General features: G+C 41.5%; 1 protein-coding gene across 3 annotated transcripts; it reads left to right on the forward strand.

Annotated features, from left to right (window-relative positions):
• Positions 1 to 9,684: 9,684 nt before the first annotated feature.
• LOC123400098 (WD repeat-containing protein 26 homolog) lies at positions 9,685 to 15,995 on the forward strand. 3 transcript variants are annotated; one of them, XM_045094507.1, is made up of 5 exons: positions 9,685 to 9,899; positions 11,166 to 12,051; positions 12,945 to 13,046; positions 13,768 to 14,397; positions 15,495 to 15,995. In XM_045094507.1, the coding sequence occupies exons 2-5, from the start codon at positions 11,260 to 11,262 to the stop codon at positions 15,762 to 15,764; spliced, it is 1,794 nt and encodes a 597-aa protein (XP_044950442.1). In that variant the 5' UTR covers positions 9,685 to 9,899; positions 11,166 to 11,259; the 3' UTR covers positions 15,765 to 15,995. The 3 variants fall into 3 exon arrangements, with proteins under 3 accessions (XP_044950442.1, XP_044950443.1, XP_044950444.1); XM_045094508.1 differs by lacking the exon at positions 9,685 to 9,899 and adding an exon at positions 10,012 to 10,032; XM_045094509.1 differs by lacking the exon at positions 9,685 to 9,899 and having other exon boundaries at positions 11,461 to 11,527; positions 11,760 to 12,051.
• The last annotated feature ends 315 nt before the right edge of the window (positions 15,996 to 16,310 follow it).

Below are 16,310 nucleotides of genomic sequence, written 5' to 3' on the forward strand. Positions count from 1 at the left end.
TGTCTAGCTCTCTGTCAATTTTCTTTCCATTTGGTTTCCTTTAGATATTGTTTTGGGTGCTGTCAAAATGCTTCGGAGCATAAACAACTAGTGAGAATCCGAGAATTTCACTAAGTCCCTGAAAACTGATATTTTTGTCCAAGTTAGGAGATGTAGATCTTTGTGTGTGTAACTCCTTTGTATTATCTTTTTGCTCATGCTTGTAGAGCTTTTGAATAGCTTCTGCCACATATCTTATTGGCACATTTGTGTGGCTGTAGGTGCTTTCCATGTAGCTCTCAAACTGCTATGATGCCGTTTAGGACAGACTGTATAGTTTTGATGTTTTGATGCTTGTGAGTGCGTAGTTGATGGTGTGGTGAGTTTCCTTGCACCATCCCATCCATACTTGTTTGTTTTGTGATTTGGCAACCTGGGAATACCAGAAGTATGCCACTGGAGTGTGTTGTGATGCATTTGATCCGTAGGACTCCATTTCTTGTTTCGTAGTTTCCGGTTGATCCGTAGCTACATTCGTTACGTTCTTTATATGATTTTGCATCGTTTTCGTGTGATGCATCTATTCATGTCATCCTCATGCATGTCAAAATATCTTAGAGTGCAGTTTTGTCCAGAAGTTGGTATTTTCTTCTCATGCATGTGCTAGTGACTAGAATAGAGATGAATGTTCATTCTTATCTCATGCATCATGTGTTTGTTGCATCTTGTTGTGTTGTTGTTCATTGGATGCTATTTTTATGTTGGGTAGCACTGGGATCGGAGAGCAATTACGTGGATCCGGGAGAGTACGTGCAGGACGAACAAGAGCAGTTCCAAGCTGAAGACATCACAGGCAAGATGATATGACCTTGATTCCATCTCTAGACTTGTTATGCTAGATTCACGTTCCCTTCGTCATATGCTCGTTGCCTACCACTGAAATAATTGCCTCCTGATATTGCCATGAAACCCAAACACTATCCCCTCCTAGCAAATATTGAATGGCTAAGTAGGCTTGCTCAGCTACTAATGTTAGCGTTGCTAGTTGCAGGTGCAGTTGTCTCATGTGATAACATGAGTTTGATATCATTATGTTAAATCTGTTATTTAATTAATGCACCTATATACTTGGTAAATAACGGAAGGCCTAGCCTCATGCCGGGTGTTTTGTTCTGTTATTGCCGCCATAGTTTCCGGCTACCGGTGTTTGATTCCATAACTGATCGCTCCTAACACGTTCGGGGTTGTTATGGGGACCCCCTTGATAAATCGTGTAGTGTTAAGACTTGTCCGGCAGGACCCAACATTGGTGTTAATTTGCTAATCACTTAATAATAATCTGCATAGGGAATAGCTACCCCGAGGAATTAATCAACAACCCGGGCCAGTGCTCCTCATGAGTGTTGGAGCACCCACCTAGCAGTCGGCAATACCACCTCGGGGAAACTTGAGGCATTGGTCATTGTCCACTATGCATAGACGGTGTTGTCCTGAGACTGAGATACGCGGCTCTTATCGGAGTCGTCGACACACCGGGAGGTCCTGCTAGTCTTGTCTTACCTTAGCGATATATCTTGCGTATATGAATCTCGGTGAAGCTTTGGTTCTCCCGAGAGTTGAGGTTTTCCTCTAAGGAATCCGACGAGATCACGAGATTCGTGATAGAGGATTACTTTGCAGCTTGTGACCGTTTGTGATGGACTAGTTGGAGCACCCCTGCAGGGTTTAATCTTTCAGAAAGCCGTGCCCGTGGTTATGTGGCAACTTGGAATATTTGTTAACATCCGGTTCTAGATAACTTGAACTAATTATAATAAAATTGCCAACCGTGTGTGTAACCGTGATTGTCCCCTTCCAAGATCTCTCTTCGATCGGGAACACGGTGGGGTTATGATTGACGTAAGTAGGTGTTAGGATCACTTCTTGATCAGCTAGTTTCGCCCGCTAGCATAGACCACATCAATAACTTGTTCTACGTAAGTTAGCCACCATAAAAGCTTAGGATGCTGCAACCTAAACACTGAACCTTCCTTACCTAATAACTTGACTAGTTCCTGCACCGAGGTCATAGATTGCTGAGTCCCCGTGGCTCACAGATTACTTCAACACACCAACAGGTACAGGTACGCATGACACAGGTGATCCCAATGGCACGCAACTGGCGTGGCCGTACGATGAGGAGAATGACCGCCTGTACGTGAACTCTCCAGAAGACTGAGGCATGGTCGTGATCGTGGGCAAGCATGCAGGGTAGCATAGTCTTTTCTCATGTTATGTAGTCCGTAGCAGAACTACTTTGTCTGAATAAATGTGTGATGTGAACTCTGGTATTATCTATGAGATGGCAATGAACCCCTATTTGTCATTCTACTATTATGTATGTGCTATGTTATCGTGCTTGCGAAATGCTTAGATGCGCTTCTTTCCATTTTGGGCCTCGTTCCCTAAATCGGAAAGGACCGCATCTTAGTCGTTACAGGTAGACAACCTCATGAAAAAGAGTTGCCTAGTAAGGATGAAACTATTGCCCTAGCTTCTATTGCCATGCCTCCTACTGATCCTTTAGAGCAATACTTGCTTGAGCATGAAAATGATATGCATATGGATGAAAGGGATGAGATAGATAGAGTTATCTTAGAACAATATCCTATTCTTAAGAATAATTTGCCTGTTGAACTGCTTGGAGATCCACCCCCACTAAAGGGTGATCCTGTGTTCAAGCTTAAACAGTTGCCAGATATTTTTAAGTATGCTTATCTTGATGAAAAAGAGATATATCCTGTTATTATTAGTGCTAGCCTCTCGGAGTATGAAGAAAAGAAATTATTGAAAACTCTGAGGAAGCACCGTGCTGCTATTGGATATACTCTCGATGATCTCAAGGGCATTAGTCCCACTCTATGCCAGCACAAGATTAAAAACGATCCTGATTCCAAACCAGTTGCTGATCATCAACGAAGATTAAATCCTAAGATGAAAAAAGTAGTAAGAAAAGAGATACTAAAGCTCCTGGAAGCAGGTATTATCTATCCTGTTGCTCATAGTGATTGGGTGAGTCCGGTGCATTGCGTCCCTAAGAAGGGAGGTATTACCGTTGTCCCTAATGATAAGGATGAATTGATCCCACAAAGGATTATTATCGGCTATAGGATGGTAATCGATTTTAGGAAATTGAATAAGGCCACTAGGAAAGATCATTACCCTTTGCCTTTTATCGACCAAATGCTAGAAAGACTGTCTAAACACACACACTTCTGCTTTCTAGATGGTTATTCTGGTTTCTCCCAAATACCTGTTGCACAATCTGATCAGGAGAAAACCACTTTCACCTGCCCTTTCGGTACCTTTGCTTATAGACGTATGCCTTTTGGCTTATGTAATGCACCTGCCACCTTTCAAAGATGTATGATGGTTATATTCTCTGACTTCTGTGAAAAGATTGTTGAGGTTTTCATGGATGACTTCTCCGTTTACGGGTCTTCTTTTGATGATTGCCTCAGCAACCTTGATCGAGTCTTGCAAAGATGTAAAGACACCAACCTTTTCTTGAATTGGGAGAAGTGCCACTTTATGGTTAATGAAGGCATCGTCTTAGGACATAAATTTCTGAAAGAGGTATTGAAGTCGATAAGGCTAAGGTTGATGCGATCGAGAAAATGCCATGCCCCACAGATATCAAAGGTATAAGAAGTTTCCTTGGTCATGTTGGTTTCTATAGAAGCTTCATTAAAGACTTCTCTAAGATTTCTAGGCCTCTTACCAATCTCTTGCAAAAGGATATTCCTTTTGTTTTTGACGATGATTGTGAGGAAGCCTTCGAAATACTTAAGAAGGCTTTGATAATTGCACCTATTGTTCAACCACCTGATTGGAACTTACCTTTTGAAATCATGTGTGATGCCAGTGATTATGCTGTTGGTGCTGTTCTAGGACAAACAGTTGACAAGAAGTTGAATGTTATTCATTATGCTAGTAAAACTCTAGACAGTGCCCAAAGAAACTATGCTACTACTGAAAAGGAATTTTTAGCAGTCGTGTTTGCATGTGAAAAGTTCAGATCTTACATTGTTGATTCCAAAGTCACTGTTCACACTGATCACACTGCTATTAAGTACCTCATGGAAAAGAAAGACGCTAAACCTAGACTTATCAGATGGGTTCTCTTGCTACAAGAATTTGATTTGCATGTTGTCGATAGGAAGGGTGCTGATAACCCAGTAGAAGATAACTTGTCTAGGTTGGAGAATGTTCTTGATGACCCACAACCTATTGATGATAGCTTTCCTGATGAGAAATTGAGTGTCATCAATACTTCCCGTAGTACACCGCGGTATGCTGATTATGCAAACTATATCGTTGCCAAATATATACCACCTAGTTTCACATACCAACAGAAGAAGAAATTCTTCTTTGATTTGAGACATTACTTCTAGGATGATCCTCACCTTTATAAGGAAGGAGTAGATGGTGTTATTAAACGTTGTGTACCTGAACATGAATAGGGACATATCCTACAGAAATGTCACTCCGAGGGCTACGGAGGACACCATGCGGGAGATAGAAGTGCACACAAGGTATTGCAATCAGGTTTCTATTGGCCCACTCTCTTCAAGGATGCCCGTAAGTTTGTCTTGTCTTGTGACAAATGTCAAAGAATAGGTAATATCAGTAAACGTCAGGAAATGCCTATGAACTATTCACTTGTTATTGAACCATTTGATGTTTGGGGCTTTGATTATATGGGACCCTTTCCAAAATCCAACGGGTATACTCATATCCTAGTTGTTGTTGATTACGTTACTAAGTGGGTAGAAGCTATCCCGACTAGTAGTGCTGATCATAACACCTCTATCAGGATGCTTAAGGAAGTTATTTTCCCTATATTTGGAGTCCCTAGATATCTAATGACCGACGGTGGTTCACATTTCATTCATGGCGCCTTCCGTAAAACTCTTGCTAAGTACGATGTCAATCATAGAATTGTGTCTCCCTATCACCCTCAGTCTAGTGGTCAAGTAGAGCTAAGCAATAGAGAGATTAAACTAGTTCTGCAAAAGACTGTCAATAGGTCTAGAAAGAATTGGTCTAAGAAGCTCGATGATGCACTGTGGGCTTATAGAACTACCTATAAGAATCCCATGGGCATGTCTCCGTACGAAATGGTTTACGGCAAAGCATGTCATTTACCTCTGGAGCTTGAGCATAAAGCTTATCGGGCAATCAAAGAGCTCAACTTTGATTTCAAACTTGCTGGTGAGAAGAGGTTATTTGATATTAGCTCACTTGATGAGTGGAGAACTCAGGCATATGAGAATGCCAAGTTGTTCAAAGAAATGGTTAAGAGGTGGCATGATAAAAGGATACAAAAGCATGAGTTCAATGTAGGTGATTATGTCTTGCTATATAATTCTCGTTTAAGATTTTTTGCAGGCAAGCTTCTCTCTAAATGGGAAGGTCCTTACATTGTTGAGGAAGTATATCGTTCCGGTGCTATCAAGATCAACAACACGGAAGGTAATTTTCCGAGAGTGGTAAATGGGCAGAGAATCAAGCATTATATCTCAGGTACTCCCATAAATGTTGAAAGCAATATTATCAATGCCATAACTCCGGAAGAGTACCTAAGGGATATTTATCAGCCTGTTTCAGACTCCGAAAACGAAGAGGTGTGTGATTCGGTAAGTAAACAGACTCCAAAACTTTTCCGGTAGGATTTTTTCTTCGTTTTGGAATTTTTGAAAAAATAGAAAAATTTGAAGTAGTCCGGAAAGCGCACGAGGAGGCGACAAGCCTGCCAGGCGCGTGCCACCCCCTGGCCGCGCCTGGGGGCTTGTGGACACCTCGTGTACCTCCCGGACTCCGTTTTCTTGCGGAGTACTCCTTCTGGTCTGGAAAACATCATTATATATTCTCCCGAAAGGTCTGACCCTCGTATCACGCAAATTTCCTATGTTTTTGTTTCGAGCCTGTTTTCTGCCACATATTTAGAGCAAGGATGTCGTCTCAGGAATCTGTCGGGGAGAACAATTTCCCTCAAGTCTATGGAGAAGTAGATGCTGATATGAAAAGAGTGGAAGTCACGGAAGCCAAGGGCAAAACTAAGGATAAGAATCAGACGTGGGACGAAGTGCAATCTGTATTCAACAAGGAAGAAGTTGAAGAAGTGGATTTCCTTTAACCCTACCTCCACCTACTGTCTCCATCCTTGATTGAACTCTTGAGGTTTTGTGAAACAACTCATGCTTGCAATACTTATCTCACTCGTGAAGTTGTTTTGCTGGAGAAACATATCACAGAGCTCCAAGGTATAAATCAAAGATTGATGTCCCTCTTGGAATCAAAGGACAAAACAACTCCACCACCATCACCTCCAAAGGAAGACAACTAAGCATGGGTATGGGCAATCCCCTTGGCTTATGCCAAGCTTGGGGGAGTTGCCCCGGTATCGTATCACCATCATATCTTTTGCCTTTACCTTTTCTTAGTTCGTTCCTTTTCGGTTTTATTTTTCTCTAGTAGATTAAAGTCCTTAGTGTTTTAGGCTTGAGTTTTGCTTTGTGTCACCCCCGATGAATTCGAGCTTGCGAGCCATATAATAAAGAGTGTCTTAGTTAAGGGCCTTGCCTCATGCCATGATCAAGAGAATGAGAAAAGAACAAAAGCATGAAAGATCATGTAATGATCTTATGGGAAGTGATGGCTTCACATATAAAAGAATGCTGATTGAAACTTGTTGAGGGTAGACAAACGTAGACCTTGGTCATTGTTGCAATTAATAGGAAGTGATAAAGAAGGAGAGGTTCACATATAAATATATCATCTTTGACACCATCTGTGATTGTGAACACTCACTAAACTATTACATGCTTAGAAGTAGATGTTGGACAAGGAAGACAACATAATGAATTGTGTTTGCTTGGTTCCGAACAATGTTATATGACTAGAGATCCCTTAGCATGTAACGATTGCTTCCACCTCATATCAGCCAAAACTCCCGCACTAAGTAGAGATACTACTTGTGCATCCATAAACCTTCAACCCAGTTTTGCCATGAGAGTCCACCATACCTACCTATGGATTGAATAAGATCCCTCAAGTAAGTTGTCATCGGTGCAAGCAATAAAAATTGCTCCCTAAATATGTATGATCTATTAGTGTGTGGAAAATAAGCTTTATACGAACCTGTGATGAGGAAGACATAAAAGCGACAGACTGCATAATAAAGTTCTTTATCACAGGAGGCAATATAAAGTGACGTTCCTTCACACTAAGAGGACACACATCCAAACCTCAAAAGCGCATGACAACATCTGCTTCCCCCTGCGAAGGGCCTATCGTGTACCTTTACTTTTTGCCCTTGAAAGAGTCATGGTGATCTTCACCAATTCCTTGTTTCGCCTTTATCTTGGCTAACGTCATATGCTAGGGAAAGATCTATATTCGTATGTCAACTTGGAAGTAAGTATTCATGAACTATTATTGTTGACTTTACCCTTGAGGTAAGTGGTTGGGAGGCGAAACTATAAGCCCCTATCTTTCTCTGTGTTCAGCTGAAACTTTGATCTCATGAGTACCACATGAGTTGTAGCAATTATAGAAGACAAAAGGATGTTTGAGTATGTGGATTTGCTTTACAAGCTCCTATTTGACTCTTTCTGATGTTATGATAAATTGCAATTGCTTCAATGACTAAATGATATCGGTTGTTAATTCTCGGTAAGGTTCTTGATCCATACTTTACCTTGTGAAGGAATTGTCACTTTAGCATAAGAGATGATATGATGGTATTGCTGTTCTGAATATGATCATGATGCCTGCATGTCCGTACCTTGTTTTGTCGACACCTCTCTCCCTAAACATGTGGGCATATTTATTGATCTCGGCTTTCGCTTGAGGACAAGCGAGGTATAAGCTTGGGGGAGTTGATACGTCCATTTTGCATCATGCTTTCATGTTGATATTTATCGCTTTATGGGCTGTTATTACACTTCACGGTACAATACTTATGCCTTTTCTCTCTTATTTTGCAAGGTTTACATGAAGAGGGAGAATGCCGGGAGCTGGAATTCTCGCCTGAAAAAGGAGCAAGTTTGAGATACCTATTCTGCGCAACTCCAAAAGCCGTGAAAATCAACGTGGATTTATTTTGGAATTTATAAAAAAATACTGGGCCGAAGAAGTACTAGAGGGGCGGCAACAGAAGGCCACAAGCCTGCTAGGCGCGACCTCCCCCTGGTCGCGCCTAGGGGGCTTGTGGGCTCCCAGCTGACCCTCTGGCCCCCCTCTTTTTCTACAAGAAGGGTTTCGTTCCAGAAAAAATCAGTAGGAGACTTTCGGGAGGAATCGCCGCCACCACGAGGCGGAACTTGAGCAGAACCAATCTAGAGCTCCGACAAGACGATCATGCCGGGGAAACTTCCCTCCGTCGCCATCGTCATCACCAACACTCCTCTCATCGGAGGGGACTCATCACCATCAACATCTTCATCAGCATCATCTCATCTCCAAACCCTAGTTCATCTCTTGTAACCAATCTCCGTCTCGCGACTCCGATTGGTACTTGTAAGGTTGCTAGTAGTGTTAATTACTCTTGTAGTTGATGCTAGTTGGATTACTTGGTGGAAGATTATATGTTCAGATCCTTGATGCTACTCATTACCTCTCTGGTCATGAATATGATTATGCTTTGTGAGTAGTTACTTTTGTTCCCGAGGACATGTGATAAGTCATGCTATAAGTAGTCATGTGAATTTGGTATTCGTTCGATATTTTGATGTGTTGTATGTTGTTTTTCCTCTAGTGGTGTTATGTGAACGTCGACTACATAACACTTCACCATTATTTTGGTCTAGAGGAAGGCATTGGGAAGTAGTAAGTAGATGATGGGTTGCTAGAGTGACAGAAGCTTAAACCCTAGTTTATGCGTTGCTTCATACGGGGCTGATTTTGATCCACTAGTTTAATACTATGGTTAGACTTTGTCTTAATTCTTCTTTCGTAGTTGCAGATGCTTGCGAGAGGGGTTAATCATAAGTGGGATGCTTGTCCAAGTAAGGGCAGTACCCAAGCGCCGGTCCACCCACATATCAAACTATCAAAGTAGCGAACGCGAATCATATGAACATGATGAAAATTAACTTGACAGAATTTTCCATGTGTCCCTGGGAGCGCTTTACCTCCTATAAGACTTTGTCCAGCCTTGTCCCTTGCTAAAAAATGGATTGGACCACTTTGCTGCACCTTTGTTACTATTGTTACTTGTTACTTGCTGCGAATCATCTTATCACACAACTTTTTTTACCGATAATTTCAGTGCTTGCAGAGAATACCTTGCTGAAAACCACTTGTCAGATCCTTCTGCTCCTCGTTGGGTTCGACACTCTTACTTATCGAAAGGACTACGATAGATCTCCTATACTTGTGGGTCATCAGTAACCTCCCGCGTGGTGGGCGGCGCCGGCGGCGAGGCTCGTCGGCCTGACTCATGCGTCGTCGAAGGGAGAGAGGGAGACATCATCCGCCGTGTTTTTACAACCTATTCCTGATTAGCTAATGGCTTGGCATATTTTCTAGCTAGGCAATAATTCAAAATCGATGCACTAGTGAGATGATGACTTTGTTAAGTTTGCAATGAAGTGGCAAGAGGACTTCCCTTAAAAAAAGACTTAACAAAGTGCAATTGCTTGAGTGAATGAAATGGGTAATCTCTCTCTCTCCAACCTCTCCTCCCTTTTCCTTCCAGTCGGTTCCCCTCTCTTCTCCCAAGCCAAAACACCAATCTCTTCCTTTCCCGTCTCTGTCTCTCTGCCCTCCCCCCCTACCCAATCCGCACATCCATCCACCTCCTGCCCCCGCAGGCGATTCCCGAACGTTTCCGCGCGGATTCGGGTGTTCCTCGCGCGAATCAGCGTGGATCCGAGGTCAGGGCCCTTCCGATCGCTAATCCCTGCTCTCTGCGTCGCCTCTTGGTCCCCGATGTACAGGTGTGGGTTTGGGAAAGGGGACTCCTCCGGCGGCGCGAGTAGGAACGGCGATGAACTCCCCCTAGAACAGGTTCTTAGATGACTGGTCCCCGTCGCTGCGCCGCTTGCTTTAGTTTCTTTATCACGTGGATTGGTTAGATCGCTAAGGGCACGCGCGGTTGGGCAGGATTTAGGGCGCTCCATAATCAACAGTAATTGTATGCAGATTGCATAATTGGATCATACTTACTGCGTTTGATTACCTTGTGGCCACCCATCGGTTGTTGCTAGTAATTCGCCTGAGCATTTCGTGGACATCATGCTTTTGTTTGTAATGGAGGTCATTTGCCACTTCTCAGTGTTAGTTTTAGTGGACTGATGTGAGTTGTGCATTATCAGCGAGTCAGGGTTAAGCAGTAGTGAAAAATTGCCAATAAGGGTAAGGTTCCAATGTGGAGCTCACATGCCATTCGCGGTAATAAAGCATCACTGCTGTCAGGGTCTCACTATGGACCAATCTATCTCATGGTTTATTATTTACCCTTGGCCCATAAAAGGAAAGAAAGAAGTGATGCTAACATGACAACAGATGAGCCACATTATGTAATTCTTTCTGAGTTCATGGTAGCTTGCCAGAAGCTAGTGCTGTTATGACTTGTCTTTGGACATGCTGGTCCAACCAGACTTTACTTTGTTTCTTATATGATGGCAGGAAAGATATCTGGTAGTGGTATCACAAGCTTGAATTGGGAGTTGGGACTATAGTCCTATTAGCTTATTAAATGAGGATTAATCAGCATAGGCTTCTGTGTTGTCACTCAAAGATCCCTGTTTTATCTCCCTTTCTGATACTACACGATGATTAATAAACAAACAGACTCAAGTGTGACGGGGCTTATTTTGTTGGGTGTGCATAATGTTCAAGCTAACCTGAACATTTAAAATAGTAGGGAACGCTCCAACGTGTGCCTTGGGTCTCTGAGATTTACTGTCATGTATTCTGACTCACATGTGCTCATATGTGCGTTATATGGATAGGTAGCTTGATTATAGATTAAATCGATTGGTACATTGTGTTTCTCCACAGTGTCTTCCCTGCTTTATGTCATCGTCCCTATTTCTTGCTGTTATGATGGACATGTATTGTCAGTTTAAAAATGATTGAGATAAGACCAGGTTATTGGCTGCATTTGATAATGACTTTTTCATGCTATTTATCTGCAGCAACCTACGGAATTCTTTGGCGGCATTTTCTGCAGCTTACGGAACATTGTATCTGCAATAGTAAAAAAAATATATGGGCTGACTCTGGCATTTCATGGGAGGTTTTGAAGATGATGAACCACCCTCAAAACGCGCAAGAGCATCCTCAGTAGAGTCAACAATTTTATCAGAAAGTTTCTGTTATTCGAAATCCATTAACCCTTTGGGAGGTACAATGGCTAGACCTTTGGCTTCCCAGGGGAAAGAAGTTATGGTTGGTTCTAAAGGTGTTATTAAGAGGGACGAATTTGTAAGGATAATCACAAAAGCTCTGTATACTCTTGGATATGAAAAAAGTGGAGCTGTTCTTGAGGAAGAATCAGGTATTACATTGCATTCTCCATCGGTGAATCTTTTCAGAAAGCAGGTGCTTGATGGTAATTGGGACAATGCAGTAGCTACCTTGAATAAACTTGGCCTTCTGGATGAAAACATTGTGAAGTCTGCTGCATTTTTGTTATTGGAGCAGAAATTCTTTGAACTTTTGAGAAATGACAACTTAATGGGTGCCATAAAGACGCTGCGAACTGAAATCTCCCCCCTTGGTGTTAACAGAAAACGAGTTCATGAAATGTCAAGTTGCATAATTTCTTCTCCGCAGAACTTCTTGCTTGCGTTTCCAAAGCTTGGAACTGAAGCTTCTGACTCACGCCTTAAGCTCCTAGAAGAATTGCAAAAGGTGCTCCCACCTACTGTTATGGTACCAGAGAGGAGGTTAGAGAATATAGTTGAACAGGCACTTACTGTACAACGTGAAGCTTGTTATCTCCATAATTCTAATGATGGCTTGTCACTTTATGTTGATCATCACTGTGGAAGGGATCAAATACCATCTCGAACACTGCAGGTATGAACTCATGCTGATGTCAGTGGTTGCATTTATTGCATGTTTAAATATTTAAATACCATGTTTGAAATCAAGATTGTGCTTAACAGTTGCCTGCATTGCTTAAGAATCCACATAAGCAGTACTAGTAGGTTCGGTGTTCTTGCTCTTTGTTTGATTATTTCTGTACAGTTTTTATACATCACTTGTAGATTATTTCATAACAAGTCTTGGATAAATTCTGTTTTCTCTCTCTGTATAATGTGTGACCCAGCTGTCATAAAATATAACTATAATCATCCTCTATCCTCATCCCTCCCTTCCCACCTCCCTCTTGCTGTCTTGAACAATTTGCAATATATATTTAGGTTGGAAAGAGAACACATCAGATTCAGGTTAATATAGAGGAAGTATTTTTGTATGAGAAGAAGATAGATGTGAGTTGAGTGCTATTTAAATGTTCATGAAAGCAACTGAGATCTGGCTCTCCTTGACAAGAAGCAAAAGTAGTTAAAAAACAGTGGTCAAATTAAAAAACCCCGCTTAGTCTACCGCTTAAGGCAAAAGCGAAGTGCTTTGCCATTGCTCAGCGCTTAAGCATGCTTAAGCATCGCTTAAAAACGCTTTCTTGAACACTGACAAGAAGTAGGATGTGCTTCTCATTCCTGGTATAAAATAGTTAATGCCTAAATGTAATACTCTCTCTGTTCACTTTCGTAAGACGTTTTAGACAGCATAAATTGAACTGTTTTGGGTGTTGTCTTAAATGTCTAAAACGTCTTACAAAAGTGAACTGGGGGGGGGGGTAATTGAAACTAAGCAACACAATATTTCTTGATGCACAATCGCGTACTGCTATCCACATATCTTATCACCTATACTAATCCACAAGCAATTAAAAAACATTATTGCAGGTACTGCGTGCACACCGTGATGAAGTATGGTTTCTTCAGTTTTCAAACAATGGGAAATATTTAGCCTCGTCATCAAATGATAAATCTGCAATTGTATGGAAGGTAACTATGCTTCTGGCTTTTGACCTTTTTCATAAAGGTGTTCAGCAGTGCAGTGTCTTGCCCCTTACTTTCCCATTTAGCTAGTCCCTTATGTGAACTTTCTGCACAACCACATTCACTCTTTTTTGTTCACCTGCTGGTCGTTTCTGTCTGAAAATTTGAGAGCTGGAGATTTTCTTTTGTTCAAATGCAAATTGATAAAGGGTTGAGATTTACATTATTAATTTTGTTGGAGTGAGTATCTAATTTGAGCCATGTTGGCCTTAGCTACAAATTTGATTAATATATTTGTTTGGTTTGCTACATGATCTTGTGGCCTGACACTATAGACCATATAGCTTGGCATTTATGCATTGGTGGTGCGGTTAACCTACCTTGAAGGTGTTCTGATTTTATTTTTGTGGTTGATGAGGACATAATGTGGCTCCTTGTTTGGAACTATCACATCTTATTTCTAGAAAAACTACCCAGCATCTCATTCTCAAAAACTTCAATCCCATCGAGATTCCGATGCACATGAACAAGCTCGATGCACATGAACTCAATTTTCAGTTCCATCTTCATCATTTGTTCCAGGAATTTAACTGCATTCTAGTATGTACCTCAGGATGTGCATGACTGATAATGATGGTGGAATTTACATTTTCACTGCCATCTTGATAGTTGATGCAACACAAATCAATCTTCTGCTTGCTTGCAGTAATGTGGGTATTTTTCCTAGGTCGATGAAGATGGAGAACTATTGCTGAAGCACATATTGACTGGTCATGAGAAACCAGTGATGATGGTTGCATGGAGTCCTGATGATAGGCAGCTTCTTACATGTGGAATGGAAGAAGCCATCCGGCGTTGGGATATTGAATCTGGTGAATGTATTCATGTCTACGAAAAGCCTGGCCTTGGTTTGGTGTCATGTGGTTGGTTTCCAGATGGAAAGCAAATATTCTGTGGTCTATCTGATCAAAGCCTTTCCTTGTGGGATTTAGATGGTAAAGAGGCAGATTGCTGGAAAGGGCAGCGGTCAACAAAAACATCTGATTTTGCTGTAACAAAAGATGGCAAAGTTATAATAATTATGAATAGAGATTCCACAATTCTTTTATTCAACAGGGATACGAAACAGGAGAGGCTGATTGAAGAGGATAATACAATCACTTCATTTTCTCTTTCTGATGATGGAGATTTCTTGCTTGTAAATCTTATAAGTGAGAAGATCCATTTGTGGAACATAAAGAATGACCCCAGTAGAGTGAAACAGTACACTGGCCATAAGCGCAGCCGGTTTGTTATAAGATCGTGCTTTGGTGGATCGGATCAGGCCTTTATTGCCAGTGGGAGTGAAGATTCGAAGGTATGAATGTATGCTGTATTGACTGTAGATGCACTTAAGTTATGCTCTCCTTGTCACCTGTTCTATAGATTTTTAATTGCAGATAATATGTGAGTTCTGGAAACTGTTGTTCTTGGCCGTGTGGCAGAATTATATTTTCTGTCCTGCAAGTCAAATTTACTGGATAACCTAGAGTCCTGTATTGGAACAGTTATAAGCTCGCTGCAGTATTCTACTTCATGAAACAAAACATTACAAAATATATACAACATCCATGATACTCCCTCCATCACAGTTTAGAAGGCGCGGTTCCATTTACATGCATTTCCAGAATAGAAGAGGATTAAGGCGCGAGACATTTACTGCTTGGTTAATTAAGAGTACTAGTAGGCTGCATGCACAGTGGGAACGCTGGGTGTGCATGCGGGATGGAAAGGCTCCATGCATGAGGACTCATTTACAAAGAAAATTAGAGTCAATCAAGATTTACCTTGGTCCCAAAAATCGCTCATGCGCGCCTTCTGAACTGTGACGGAGGGAGTATTTCTTATGTTGAGAAACTGTAAATGATACTTAACATCTATGCTGTTCCCCAGATTTGATTGCATGCACATTGATTCTTTATCTAGGTATTTTCCGCCAGCTTTTGTTCAGAATATTTGGTACGTGACATATTAGTTACTGCTTTTATCACATGTCCAATGATGTGCATTACATGGTGGATAGAGTTAAAGTTTAATTGAGGTACATTACTAATTTACTACTTGAATCTTGGGATCATTTGTTTCTCGTGAGCCAGACAAAACTTACAGATGGATTGGTACTTTCATGGATGACATGAAGTCATCTAGTAATGTCACCAATGATCCATGGTTCCTTACACCTGATAGTAGCCATAAAATGGGGCTCAAGAAATAATCCAGTGTAATATAGGCAAGAGATGGATTCTTTAAGCCAGCATAGTAAAACACCAATGTATGGAAATGCACGTTTACCGATCTGGTACACAATGTTTCGGTGAAAGAAATTTTAGTCAGCTCTTCGAAGTTTCATGGAAAACAACCATCCAGTGGTTTGTTTGATTTGACAACTCAGTGTGGTGATATTTTATCTGCCAGGTGTATATATGGCTCAGAGCTACAGAAGATGTTATCGAGACTCTTTCTGGTCACTCTGGCGCGGTCAACTGTGTAAGCTGGAACCCTACAAATCCACATATGCTCGCTTCTGCGAGTGATGATCACACAATTCGTATATGGGGGGTGAAGAAGGCCAGCACAAAGCGGAAGGACATAGGCAGCAGCAGTAGCAGCAATGGGACTCACATGAATGGCAGTGCCAACGGCAACGGTTTCGTTCACCAGTGCAACGGTAGCCGCAGCAAATGATGATAGTTTGATCCATGGTAGCCCCCATGCAAGCGTCATTTGTAAATCCTTCTTTGCTTTGCTTTCCTTTCGCCAGGAAGAACACCATAGTTGAAAACAAAGCTGCAGTAACAGGTGTGTGTGGTGAAAAAACCTGCTTGGTTTTATGCACCATCTCCCTTGTTCCATCATTATCATCGGTCACATTAATATATCAATTCAAGCTGGATGCAAATTCCAGGTGTTATTCCACATGTAAAGCAGTCTTCTTTGCTCTACTTTTGCAATGATTACAACGGTGGCAAAAACCAAATGTGATCCATATCTTGCCTGATTTCCCGAACTCTTATAAATTTGGAACCAACCAAAATGGCTTAGATGTCTTTGGGGTTTTCACTGCCATGGTGAAGATTCTTTGAAACGCACCCTTTCTCCGGAATCATCTCTTTGACAAGTAATTCCGGACAGAGAGAGTATTTGATATGATCTTACCTGAGTTTATGTGTAAATTACTCCCTACTTTCCGGTTTGGGCTTGTCATTTTGGGGGTATTTTTTTATTTTTTTG

This window comes from Hordeum vulgare, chromosome 5H (assembly GCF_904849725.1).
Source record: "Hordeum vulgare subsp. vulgare chromosome 5H, MorexV3_pseudomolecules_assembly, whole genome shotgun sequence".
NCBI lineage: Eukaryota > Viridiplantae > Streptophyta > Magnoliopsida > Poales > Poaceae > Hordeum > Hordeum vulgare.

Excerpts from the sequence above, each read along its gene's own strand:
- LOC123400098 (XM_045094507.1), top strand. The coding sequence starts at position 11,260 with ATGGGAGGTTTTGAAGATGATGAACCACCCTCAAAACGCGCAAGAGCA. Across the intron at positions 12,052-12,944 it reads TACCATCTCGAACACTGCAG|GTACTGCGTGCACACCGTGA; the intron begins GTATGAACTCAT and ends ACATTATTGCAG. Across the intron at positions 13,047-13,767 it reads AATCTGCAATTGTATGGAAG|GTCGATGAAGATGGAGAACT; the intron begins GTAACTATGCTT and ends TATTTTTCCTAG.